The sequence below is a fragment of the Trematomus bernacchii genome, unplaced genomic scaffold (genome assembly GCF_902827165.1).
Source record: "Trematomus bernacchii unplaced genomic scaffold, fTreBer1.1, whole genome shotgun sequence".
In the NCBI taxonomy this organism is placed as follows: domain Eukaryota; kingdom Metazoa; phylum Chordata; class Actinopteri; order Perciformes; family Nototheniidae; genus Trematomus; species Trematomus bernacchii.
This window is the reverse complement of record NW_022987593.1, coordinates 15,794,213-15,808,174: the sequence shown is the minus strand read 5'-3', so window position 1 is coordinate 15,808,174 and position 13,962 is coordinate 15,794,213. Positions and strand designations below refer to the sequence as shown.

General features: G+C 38.7%; 1 protein-coding gene across 1 annotated transcript in view; it reads left to right on the top strand.

The window, feature by feature from the left end:
* The window catches only part of usp34 (ubiquitin specific peptidase 34), a gene marked incomplete in the record, with an annotated part of 75,235 nt that overhangs the window by 49,936 nt on the left and 11,337 nt on the right, over positions 1 to 13,962 (top strand). The window contains 12 exon segments of the mRNA XM_034129738.1: positions 1,589 to 1,674; positions 3,053 to 3,221; positions 3,694 to 3,768; positions 3,882 to 4,033; positions 4,821 to 4,974; positions 5,934 to 5,978; positions 6,917 to 7,021; positions 8,888 to 9,035; positions 9,848 to 10,152; positions 10,875 to 11,204; positions 13,186 to 13,343; positions 13,740 to 13,818. Coding sequence (XP_033985629.1) covers positions 1,589 to 1,674; positions 3,053 to 3,221; positions 3,694 to 3,768; positions 3,882 to 4,033; positions 4,821 to 4,974; positions 5,934 to 5,978; positions 6,917 to 7,021; positions 8,888 to 9,035; positions 9,848 to 10,152; positions 10,875 to 11,204; positions 13,186 to 13,343; positions 13,740 to 13,818 — 1,806 coding nt within the window.

Below are 13,962 nucleotides of genomic sequence, written 5' to 3'. Positions count from 1 at the left end.
AAGACTGTTCAAGCTCCTCTGACATTTCTTTACCCACTTATTCCTTGTATCCACATGACTGATAATCATTCATTATTCAGGACGCTCATTGTTTAAAACATTTGTGAACGCATCAATGGTCAGCATTACACTCTTGTTACTAGGGATGGGTATCATTAAGGTTTTAACGGTACTACTACTTTTATCTACTCCGCTTATCCATCCGGTCCTTTAACGGAAATTGTAAATAATGTGAACTTACAGAACTGTATAAAACAAACAAAAAACAAGTATTTACTGCATAAATACAGTGGTACAGAGCAACACAGGTGGGGCAGACAGGTATGCTGCAAAAGGCCGAACGGTTCTTCTGGAGGAAAATTAAGGCATACTTAACATACCTGACGTGGAAACGTTACTCGTCGAAAACGGTGCATTTCTCCGTCTGAATGTGGAGCACTTTTGCAAGATGTTTAGACAAATTGCTCGTGTTACTGCCCTTACATGCTAAACTATTATTGCACTTTTAACAATGAGCATTGTCCACATCGAGACGGGTAAAGTTGAACTAGGGCTGTGCAATTAATCGTATTTTAATCGCAATTACGATTTTGGCCTGCCACAATTACGAAAACAACATAATCGTAAAAAACGATTATTTTGCTTTGCTAGGTTGTGACAGTGCAACATATTTGATCTATTTAATTTAGTCTAATTTATTTGTATTTATCATATTTACATATGTTTAGTAGCTTGTTGAAGTGCGCTCCAAAATATTTGTTGATCTTGTTTATTGGTATTTATTATTTTGATATTATTTATTTAAATGTAAATATAAATGTATCATTTATTTTTGTATTGGTTTTCAGTTGAATTATACGTTCAGGGTAATCAACAGTTAAAAAGATACTGTTCAAATTATTATTTGTATTTGTTTTAAAGTTCAATAAATGGATGTTTTCAAAGTCAATGAATAATCGTATTTAATAATCGTGATATCAATTATTGACCCAAATAATCGTGATTATGATTTTTGCCATAATCGCACAGCCCTAAGTTGAACCACACCTTGGAGCGCGTTCTCTCCGCCGTGTGTGTGTTGCATGCAGCATGCATGTAGCAGCTGCGTGTGTGTGAACTGCCCCGCCCCCTCGCACACAGACGGGGGAGAGAGGTCTCTCGTCTGGATTGGAAAGATCGATAATGCATCATAGACACATTTTATAGTCTTATTGCATATTACAAACGGAGTTGGCGACACTAAGACTGCGATATAATGTTTGTGTAGCAATAATACACATGCCATGTATTTTTTAGATGTCTCCAGTACCGATAAAAAGACCGGTAGCGTCGGAGCTTAATGGTACCACGGTCTTTAATAATTCAGCCTCGGGGCCCCCTTAATACCGGGGCTCGGTACCCTTCCCTACTTGTTACAGTATTGATATCGAGGTGTTTAGTTCAAAGTAGTTTGACATGTGATCGCCGAGCCCTATTTTACCGCATATTCCTTCAGTTTTCATATCCTTTATCCTGTTCACAGTTGTATTTATTCATTTAAGTTTCATTCTCATATCTTCTCATGTCCCAAACTTCTTGTGTCCTCCAGATGTTCCAGAGGTTGTGTATTCACGTGATCCAGAGGCTGCGTCCCGTTCACGCTCACCTCTACCTGCAGCCCGGCATGGAGGACGGGTATGGGATCATTTTTTTGTTCATAATCCTAGATAATCAAAATCAAAACGCACACTCACTCATTCATAGCTCATTCATTTTAACGCAGTTTCAGTTTCATTATACAGACATATCCACATTGTAGTCAACCATTTTTTCCATTTTAATTTAGCTGTATCTACAGAGCCAACATATGGAAAGAGAACATGAAAAGAAATACTACAAAAATATCCCCAAAAAATAGACAAGAAAAGATAAATACATAAGAAAAGGGGCGTGTCTGTGTGTCTGTGTGTCTGTGTGTCTGTGTGTCTGTGTGTCTGTGTGTCTGTGTGTCTGTGTGTCTGTGTGTCTGTGTGTCTGTGTGTCTGTGTGTCTGTGTGCTAATGTGCAAGTCAGTGCCATTTAAAGCAACATTTTTGTATTTTTATTCTTAGTAAGTTCTTTACCACACCTTCAAAACATTGTTTTATCTTACCTCGATTAAATACAATTGAACCCAACATTTCAAATAAGAAGCCAAAACCCCCCATTACAGCCTCTCTTCCTTAGCCCAAAGAAGTCAAATTAAAATAACTTGAATTAGAAATATATTGGAAGTCTTTTCACTTTGAGCAGCTAAAAAGTTGTTACTCCACTACTTATTTTTCTGACTACTTTTTACTTTCTACTTCTTACATTTTGAACTCAAATACCTGTACTTTCTACTTCTTACATGTTGAACACAAATACCTGTACTTTCTACTTCTTACATGTTGAACACAAATACCTGTACTTTCTACTTCTTACATGTTGAACACAAATACCTGTACTTTCTACTTCTTACATTTTGAACACAAATACCTGTACTTTCTACTTCTTACATGTTGAACCCAAATACCTGTACTTTCTACTTCTCTCATTTCCCAAACAGGCTGGTTCCTTTAGTTTGAATGTGTGTTTGGTTGCGTGATCATTATTATTTAGAGTCATTGCGTGCCTATTGATTTGAACACGATCCGTGTATCCATCATTTCCTGGTCTTCTCTAAAGAAGAGGGACCAATGAAAACGTTGTCATGTTGCCGTTGTTCAGCATGGAAACATTCATTAGCTAACAATGACATTATTGTTCTATTAATATAAAGGGAGGTCAGGTACTCTTTAAAACAGCTGCTAGTTTATGGGTACTTTTTACTGAAGTACATTTCAAAGCCCTCTTTACTTTTACTTGAGTAAAGAAGTTTAGTCAGTTCTTCTACTTTTACCAGAGTATTTTTAAACACGAGTATCTGTACTTCTACTTGAGTAAAGGATGTGTGTACTTTTACCATCTCTGATTAACACTGACATCATGTTCAGGAACACATGCTCAGTCTCAAAGATGATTCTGAACCCCTTTGTTTCTCCTCGTGCCTCAGCTCTGACGATATGGACGGTCCGGTGGAGGACATCGGGAGTCGCTCCTGCGTGACGCGCTTCGTGAAGACGCTCCTGTCCATCATGGAGCACGGGGTGAAGCCGCACAGCAAACACCTGACGGAGTATTTCGCCTTCCTCTACGAGTTCGCCAAGATGGGAGAGGAGGAGGTCGGTCTGAACACTCAGTCACTAGTCTCACCTTCTGTACTGAGAGATGTTTGTCGCCCAAAGGCTTCATCAGTTTGAGTTACTGTGTTACTTTATGTACAAAATGCCTTGTTTCATCCGTAGGCAGCACAGATGGATGTGCAAGTAACGAGAAAGAGAAAATAAATGGTGCTTTTTTTAAAGCCAAGAATGAGAAATAATCCTATGAAAGTATCTTGCACCGAAAATATATTTGGTCAAAAGACTTTCTTAGTTATTTCACAATTATTGAGTACCCATGTATCAGACAAGTGAACTTAATACTTTAAAAAGAGTTCTCATATTATTACATTTGTTTATCAGTTTATATTTATAGATATGAAGCATACACATGTTGTGTTTTATTTATTGTGTACTTTAAATATATATACATTCATTATTATCATTAGTAGTTGTTTGCAGGTGAACTAATGCGTGTGTTCTGTTTCTGCAGAGTCAGTTCTTGTTGTCTCTTCAAGCCATTTCCATCATGGTGCATTTCTACATGGGAACCAAAGGCCCGGAGAATGTGAGTTCACACTCTGATGACTTTGTTTATGTCACACAGCCATCTTAGTGATATCTATCTAGTGATAGACAACACTGATGCAGCACTATAACGAGTACATGTTGGTCCCTCAGCCTCAGGTGGAGGTGCTGTCGGAGGAGGAGGGGGAGGAGGAGGACGAAGAGGAGGACATCTTGTCTCTGGCTGAGGAGAAGTACCGTCCTGCTGCTCTGGAGAAGATGATCGCGCTCATCGCTCTGCTGGTGGAGCAGTCGCGCTCAGAGAGGTACGAGGACACGATTTAAAGACTACGATATGATGGAGCAAATGACTCAACCTGCGTTATATATTTTGTATAGATTTGTGTTTTCATTTTGCTTAATTATTCCAAAAATAGTCAAAGTAGCATCTGTTTCCTCTGGTCTCCTGCAATGGCATCGTATCCCCTTTGTTGTTGTTTACCCAAAGCTGTTTTATATTGACTGTTTATCCCGTTTGAAGCCAGGTTTCTATCACACTTTATTTTCGTTTTTTAACTTTATATTTGAACCTCCGATAAAGGATTTGAGTCTTTAAACGTTTGGATCTGTAGTTAATTAGAAAAACTGAGCGAATGTTAGCAGCAGTGGATCAGCACCGGAGAAATACAGGTTTTAAACGTGGAACTATCTAATTTAGTTGTTTTTAAACGTTTAATTTACCTTGGAGGTTTTAAGAAGTTTGTTTTCTCTTCTTGCCTGTCCTCTATGGGATTTGATCACATGGTCCATTTGGAGATGAGCACAACTGAAATGTGTTTCCTGCTGAAGAGAAATAACATTCAGACACAGATACTCTTTATAAGGGGAATAGCAGTTAACTAAATGTCATTTTATTTAACTTTTTTTATTTAGACAATGTTGTATTTGAAAACAAAATACTAACAAATATAGTTTATAAATTATGATCTGAAAGAATCCAAACCAGGAGAAGCTGATGTTGGTGAACACTAAACAAAAAGAAACTACTGAGAAGTCATTACCTGTTTTATTTGATGCTCCCTGAGCTCCAGACTGACTCCTCTCTCCCTGCAGACACCTCACTCTGTCTCAGAGCGACATGGCGGCGCTGACGGGGGGGAAAGGCTTCCCCTTCCTGTTCCAACACATCAGAGACGGGATCAACATCCGGCAGACCTGCAACCTCATCTTCAGCCTCTGTCGCTATAACAACCGCCTCGCAGAGCACGTAGGTTCTACACACACACACACGTACACACACGTACACACACGTACACACACGTACACACACGTACACACGTACACACGTACACACGTACACACGTACACACGTACATACGTACACACACGTACACACGTACACACGTACACACGTACATACGTACACACACACACACACACACGTACACACGTACACACGTACACACGTACACGCGTACATACGTACACACACACACACACACGTACACGTACACGTACACACACATACACACACACACATACACATACACACACACATACACACACACACACACATATATACACACTCACTCTCTCTCTCTCTCACACACACACACACACACACACATATATATACACACTCTCTCTCTCTCTCTCTCTCACACACACACACACACACACACACACACACACACACACACACACACACACACACACACACACACACACACACACACACACACACACACACACTCTCCTCTGCAAGCTACACTCTGTGTCAGTAGTCCTCTGGGATGATGATCTGATTCAATTTTAAGTTTTGCTACAGCGACACCAGTTTGTTTCTGGGAGACATTTTCCCTCTGGAGGGACGAGTGCTGGAGACTCTGGGACACAATATATATGTGTAAACAATTCAATGGCACAGAAAGTCATTCTGTGTTCCTTTGAGGTCCAAGTAACATGTTGCTTCCTCACAATCACATAACGGCTTGGTCTCTGTATCTATTAGTTAAATTGAGGAAGTAAAATAGCAGTTTTAACATTTGACAATGATCTCAGTGCTGTTTTAAAATGAGAATAATCAATCAGTCTTTGTCATTGTTTGGGCGATGCTGCCAACATCTGCTATCAGTATACAGATCAAAATTGATTGATTGCCTTTTTAATCACAAGTCGTCCTGCCAGACCTTCATTTAAAAACCTCCTGATGTGATCTCTCTGCAGATTGTCTCCATGCTCTTCACCTCCATCGCCAAGCTGACTCCTGAGGTAAGCACAATACACACAGCTTTATCTGTTATTCAAATGTATTCAATTCTATTTTGAGGATTACAACCGTAAGTAAATACTGCTATATTTTACTATATTTTTAAATATTTTTATTATAGTTTTCTTCAAATTGTTTTATTTCTGTGTTTTAACCTTCGTTTTATTTTATGTATGTACCACAACGAGGGATGGGAATTTGAAAGCAAATGTATATTCGACCCCCAAAAAAATGGTTAACCGATTAACAGAATTTACATATCCTATCAATTTTTTTTTTTTTAAATGTTTAAAAAAAAAAAAACGTTTTAATAATAAATACATTTCCGTTTGTTGTGTGGGACTCTCCGTCAGAGTGTAAAGTGTTTTCTTTCAATTTTTCTTAAGATATTTAAAATGGCACTGTCGTATACATGTAATGAATCCATTTGATAACATGTAATCAACTTGGGCACCCCTCCCCTCCCATAAACAAAATAAATATTCACAACTCATTTTTGAATACCTGAATCATTTTGAATGTTCGATTAATCATTCCCATCCCTAACCACAGCACCAAGTCAAATATCTCGTATGTGTTAACCTACCTGGTAATAAACCTGACTCTGACTCTGTAGGTCTAAACAAAAGCACGTTTGAACATTGAACATATCTCACTAAATCCACTGTTTTAATTGTTCCCTATATTGCCCCTATGCCCTGTAAGGTGTCCTTGGGTGCTATGAAAGGCGCCCCCGAAGTAAAATGTATTATTATTATTGAGTCACCGTCACGCTATCATTAGTTTCTCCTTAACGTCTCATCTTTGGAATCACGAGTCCCCTTTCCTCTTGCTGTGTGTGCCTCTGTTGTTACTGTGATGAACTAAATGTGACAGCTGATGATCTAAGGTATCAGATGTAGCTCTCCAACCACAACCCTCTCTTCTTCTCCTCCGTCAGGCTGCCAACCCGTTCTTCAAGCTGCTGACGATGCTGATGGAGTTTGCAGGCGGACCCCCGGGGATGCCCTCCTTCGCCTCCTACATCCTGCAGAGGATCTGGGAGGTAAACACTGACGAAGAAATCACATTTACTGTTAAACTCCCAAACATTTCTCAAGTTTTAAATCTCCTCTCTTAAAGCCGTGACATATTTAGAATCGAGCGATTGGCTTTGGTTAAACTTGACAAGGATTATTTTCAGTTTATTGTATTTATCATGGACAGCTGTTTTAGTGTCTTGAATTGATTTGATTCATTCCCTGCTCGTTCTTACATTGTATTTATAGTCTTTACCCAGATAAATATATATATGTTTCTGATTCTGAAGAAGGCCAAAATGGTAAAAGCAAAGTCTACAAAGACACTGGTTTGATCACCTTAATAATAACTCTCTCACAAGTCCTGCAGTATAATCCCAGTGTAATTGATCCACTTGTGTGCTCACTACTTCCCAAACACTTACTATTCACAACTTGTTTTAAATAGTATTTATATGTTTGCAAAAATGCATGTGTAAACACCTGGTAACATTGAAGTTTGCTTAAAGTGGACCTATCATGCTATATTTGAATAATATAGTGTAGGACCATACCTATATAAGGCATATTTATACTTTTTATTTTTCAAAATACCAAACAGATCATGCATTTTAGCCATGCCTCATTTTGCTCAATTTGACATTTTTTAGATCTGTTTTAGCAAGGGCTGATTCAGTGAGAACAGCACCATCTACAGGCCTGGCATATGTACTACAGCGTCTCCAGCGCTTTTGAACGGCAATGGCCGTGGCTGTCTCCTCCTGATTGGTGGAGTTGGCCCAATAGCCGTAGCGCCACTGTCCTGAAGTCAGGACAGTGTTCAAATCTGGATCAGTTTTTATCAGATCCGTTGCAGCCCCTTTTTTAGAGATTTGGGTATGGAGGAAAATAGAGAGGCTTGTGTTTTCTGACACTTGGTGAGTTCCCTGGAACACCGGGGACACATATTCATGTATAAAAGACGTACAAAAGTGCATTTTGCATGATAGGTCCCCTTTAAGTCCAGAGTGCATAAAAAGCTGGTTCTCCTAAATTCAGAACAGACTGATCTGATCTAAATGTATAGTATCAACGTTAGCTCATGTTGACGTAAAGTAATACTAAGCATCTCTTCATAGGTCAGGTTAACAATAATAATAATACACTTTATTTATATAGCCCCGTTCATGCTTGACGCAGCCCAAAGTGCTTTGCAGAGTGTGACAGAAAAGGACAATTACAAATGAGGAACATAATTAAAAAACAAGGTATTAACAAACAGACAGAGTTATATCACTGAGCCATAAAACCCTAAAACATGAACAGTGATACTACAACACAATTCCTATTGCCCCAAATTATAAGCCAAATAAAAAAGATAGGTCTGTAATTTACTTCAAATAATTCAAATTGATGTTGCTGTTCTAAGATCCAATGGCAAGAGGATGTTATGTTTGTCTCAGTCCGTCAGCCACAAGCAGTGGTGGTAATCTGAAATCTAAATCTGAATTCAAACAAACACTAAACATCTCTTCATAGGTTCAGGTTAACGGCATGATGCTTTTATGATTGTCTCACACACTGATGAGCTGTGCTGTGTTCTTTTTATTGTGTGTCTTCATGTCATGCCCCTCCATGTGAGGTCGGCCCAGACCCTAGGGGTTTTTAAATCTACTCTTAAGACACACTTCTTCTCCCTGGCCTTCTAGTCAGAGCGGAGCACGCCTCCTGACTTTTCCCTGTGTTTTCTTTTTAAATATCTGTTGTAATTTATTGTCTTTTATTGTGCTTATAGAAATGTGTTTTTATGTGATTGTAGTTATTACATGTACAGCACTTTGGCCCGACCAAAAATCGCTTTTAAATGTGCTCTATAAATAAACCTTGATTTGATTTGTGTGTTCCTCCTCCAGGTGATCGAGTACAACCCGTCCCAGTGTCTGGACTGGTTGGCGGTTCAGACTCCGAGGAACAAGCTGGCTCACAGCTGGGTTCTGCAGAACATGGAGAACTGGGTGGAGCGCTTCCTGCTGGCGCACAACTACCCCCGAGTCCGCACATGTGAGAAAGCTCTCTGATAATACTGCAGCTGTTTAATCTGACATTAAGGTTTTATCATTCAGTGGTAACATAAAGGGTCTCTGGGTAGGGTGGGTATGATATTTGATAACATTTCATTTGATCTTTTTGTATTGCTAATTTTACCTAACTTCTTATGTTAACATAAATAATTGTATATTTTTATTGCATGTTTCTATTTCTTCTTATGATCATATACATATTTTTATCTTTTATGCTTAATTTATAATGTTGTATTTTCATTTATTTTTTATTGCACATGTTTATTTAACTTTTTAGTTTTATTTAAATATTTAAATAATATTTTATTTTTCCTTTTTCTTACATATTTCTCCGTAACTTCTTATGATGAATAATTTAATTACATTTTTTATTACACAATTTTACCTAACATTTGATTTTATAAAAATGTACCGTTATTTTATTTATATTTATCTATTTAATTTATTATTTTTATTGTATTATTTTACTACACATTTGATCTTTCTCCTTAAGTTATATAATTATTTGTATTTCATTTGATGTTTCTCTCACACATTTTTATACATTTTAATATCATTTATTTTTGTGGTCCTTTTTACTAAACATTTTTACTTAGCTTCTAATGTTTATACTCATATTTGATCTTTTAATTGCACATTTCTATTCAACTTGTGTTTTTTAAATCAAGCATCTGTCACCAGACCATGTTCCCACTGGTAGAAATGAAGTATTGATTTGTTCTGACCATGTCTCTATTAGAATCTGAAAGGCTTCCCATATCACATATTAAAGTTCCCTGCCTCTCCCTCCAGCGGCGGCGTACCTCCTGGTCTCCCTGATCCCCAGCAACTCTTTCCGTCAGATGTTCCGCTCCACGCGCTCGCTGCACCTGCCGACCCGCGAGCTGCCGCTGTCGCCCGACACCACGGTGGTTCTGCACCAGGTGTACAACCTGCTGCTGGGGCTGCTGGGCCGCGCCAAGCTGTACGTGGACGCCAGCGTGCACGGCACCACCAAGCTGGTGCAGTACTTCAGCTTCATGACGTACTGCCTCATCTCCAAGACGGAGAAACTCATGTTCTCCGGATACTTCATGGACCTCTGGAACCTCTTCCAGGTACACACAGATATTACCCTTTAAAGAGCAATGCTTCCTCTATCCTATCCTGTACTGATACATTACATTATTTTATCTTCTTATTAAACATTTTTACTTGATTTCTTATGTTTATATAAATATTTATTTTATTTATTTATTTTATTGCACATTTGTTCCTCTATTTTCTTATGTTTATACATTTATTTGTATTTTATAATTTTATGTCTTACACATTTAGCCAACTTGTTGAATATACCATTTTTTTAATTTGATTAATTTTTGTATTGCCCAACTTTATTGCCCAATATTTGTATTTTATTTTATCTTTTTAAATGCATATATTTACTTCTTATGTTTGTATAATTATTTTAATTGTATTGGGTCTTTTCCTTCACATTTCACTTTACTTTTCATATAAACACAAATGTTTGTATTTAATTACATTTACTTTTTTGCACATCATCTTAACTTCTTGTGTTTTATATAGATATATATATATTTTTTATTAGACATTATTGACTTACCTTATTTTTCATATATTTAGTATTGTATTTTATCCTTTTATTGCACATTTTTTCTTAACCCTATGTTTTTTTTTAAATTCTAAAATGGAGCAGCTGTCATGAAAACCCCTGGCATCAAAAATAAATCCTCTGCTCCTGCTAGTTGCACTTCTTCCCTAAACATTAGTTTCTCGCCTGCAGCTTCACTCTCATTATTTTTCTCTTCTCCGTCTCCAGCCCAAACTCTCGGAGCCGGCCATCGCCACGAACCACAACAAGCAGGCTCTGCTCTCGTTCTGGTACAACATGTGCGTGGACTGTCCGGAGAACGTGCGTCTGGTGGTGCAGAACCCCGTGGTGACGAAGAACATCGCCTTCAACTACATCCTGGCCGACCACGACGACCAGGAGGTGGTGCTGTTCAACCGCGGCATGCTGCCCGCCTACTACGGCATCCTGAGGATGTGCTGCGAGCAGTCGCCAGCGTTCACCCGCCAGCTGGCCTCACACCAGAACATCCAGTGGGCCTTCAAGAACCTCACGCCACACGCCAGCCAGTACCCCGGCGTGAGTACAGAGCATCAATCAATCAATCAATCAATCAATCAATCAATCAATCAATCAATCAACAACTTTATTAATCCTGCAAGGGGCAATTAGTTATGAGCAGAGATGGCAAAAGTACACACATCCTTTACTCAAGTAGAAGTGCAGATACTCGTGTTTAAAAATACTCTGGTGAAAGTAGAAGTACTGACTAAACTTCTTTACTCAAGTAAAAGTAAAGAGGGCTTTGAAATGTACTTCAGTAAAAAGTACCCATAACTAGCAGCTGTTTTAAAGAGTACCTGACCTCCCTTTATATTAATAGAACAATAATGTCATTGTTAGCTAATGAATGTTTCCATGCTGAACAACGGCAACATGACAACGTTTTCATTGGTCCCTCTTCTTTAGAGAAGACCAGGAAATGATGGATACACGGATCGTGTTCAAATCAATAGGCACGCAATGACTCTAAATAATAATGATCACGCCACCAAACACACATTCAAACTAAAGGAACCAGCCTGTTTGGAAAATGTGAGAAGTAGAAAGTACAGGTATTTGAGTTCAACATGTAAGAAGTAGAAAGTACAGGTATTTGGGTTCAACATGTAAGAAGTAGAAAGTACAGGTATTTGGGTTCAACATGTAAGAAGTAGAAAGTACAGGTATTTGTGTTCAAAATGTAAGAAGTAGAAAGTACAGGTATTTGTGTTCAACATGTAAGAAGTAGAAAGTACAGGTATTTGGGTTCAACATGTAAGAAGTAGAAAGTACAGGTATTTGTGTTCAACATGTAAGAAGTAGAAAGTACAGGTATTTGTGTTCAACATGTAAGAAGTAGAAAGTACAGGTATTTGAGTTCAAAATGTAAGAAGTAGAAAGTACAGGTATTTGGGTTCAACATGTAAGAAGTAGAAAGTACAGGTATTTGGGTTCAACATGTAAGAAGTAGAAAGTTCAGGTATTTGTGTTCAACATGTAAGAAGTAGAAAGTACAGGTATTTGAGTTCAAAATGTAAGAAGTAGAAAGTACAGGTATTTGGGTTCAACATGTAAGAAGTAGAAAGTACAGGTATTTGAGTTCAAAATGTAAGAAGTAGAAAGTACAGGTGTTTGTGTTCAACATGTAAGAAGTAGAAAGTACAGGTATTTGTGTTCAAAATGTAAGAAGTAGAAAGTACAGGTATTTGTGTTCAAAATGTAAGAAGTAGAAAGTACAGGTGTTTGTGTTCAACATGTAAGAAGTAGAAAGTACAGGTGTTTGTGTTCAAAATGTAAGAAGTAGAAAGTACAGGTGTTTGTGTTCAAAATGTAAGAAGTAGAAAGTACAGGTGTTTGTGTTCAACATGTAAGAAGTAGAAAGTACAGGTATTTGTGTTCAACATGTAAGAAGTAGAAAGTACAGGTATTTGTGTTCAACATGTAAGAAGTAGAAAGTACAGGTATTTGTGTTCAACATGTAAGAAGTCAAAGTAAAAAGTCATCAGAAAAATAAGTAGTGGAGTAAAGTACTGATACCAGAAAGATTTACTTAAAGGTGGGGTAGGTAAGTTTGAGAAACCGGCTCGAGATACACTTTTTGTTATATTCCATGGAATGCTCTTAACATCCCGATAGCAATGAATATCTTAAGTGCTTTGACAAAAAATCCATAAAAAAATGTCATCTGTGGAAGCTGTAGTACTGTAAAAAGTACGACCAATCATTTGAGCCGGCCCGGCTAAAATAACTGGATGGCCTACCTGCCTGTCAGCCTTCCATCTGTGCACAAACTTATCTCGTGCCCTCATTGGTCATGTGGTCTCCTCCAACACACACGCGTTCGTGTGTGTTGGAGGAGGGGCTCTGTAAGGAAGTGGCAGATTTTCTCCGGTTGTGTATTTTCAAATTCTAGCCATCTCGAGCTGGTTTCTCAAACTTACCTACCCTACCTTTAAGTACATTTAAAATAACCGATATTTAAAAAATGCTAAACTAAGGTGTGTGCTGCCCCCTGCAGGCGGTGGAGGAGCTGTTCAACCTGATGCAGCTGTTCGTGGCTCAGAGAGCCGACATGAGAGAAGAAGAGCTGGAGGACGTGAAGCAGTTCAAGAAAACAACGATCAGCTGTTACCTTCGCTGCCTGGACGGACGCTCCTGCTGGACCACGCTCATCAGGTACACACACACACACACACACACACACACACACACACACACACACACACACACACACACACACACACACACACACACACACACACACACACACACACCAACACAGACACACCAACACAGACACACACACACCAACACACACACACACACACACACTCACTCCCTCACACAGACTCTCCTCAGCAAGCTACACTCTGTGTCAGTAGTCCTCTGGGATGATGATCTGATTCAATTTTAAGTTTTGCTACAGCGACACCAGTTTGTTTCTGGGAGACATTTTCCCTCTGGAGGGACGAGTGCTGGAGACACTGGGACACAATATATATTATTTTGTACACAAACAAATGAGTTAGTTTCCCTCTGGTTTGACCCCTGCTCTGTGTTTGTTCCTCTCAGTGCCTTCAGGGTTCTGCTGGAGAACGACGAGGACCGTCTGCTGGTCGTCTTCAACAGAGGACTGATCCTCATGACCGAGGTGAGACGGATCCTCTCTTCCTCAGACGGGGAACACTTCAGAATCAGAGCAGCTAGATTATATAGACATACAACCAAGACTTACACGCACAACTAAGAGACATAAAGTACAAACATTTAGGTACATAACAACACTTTTTCTTTT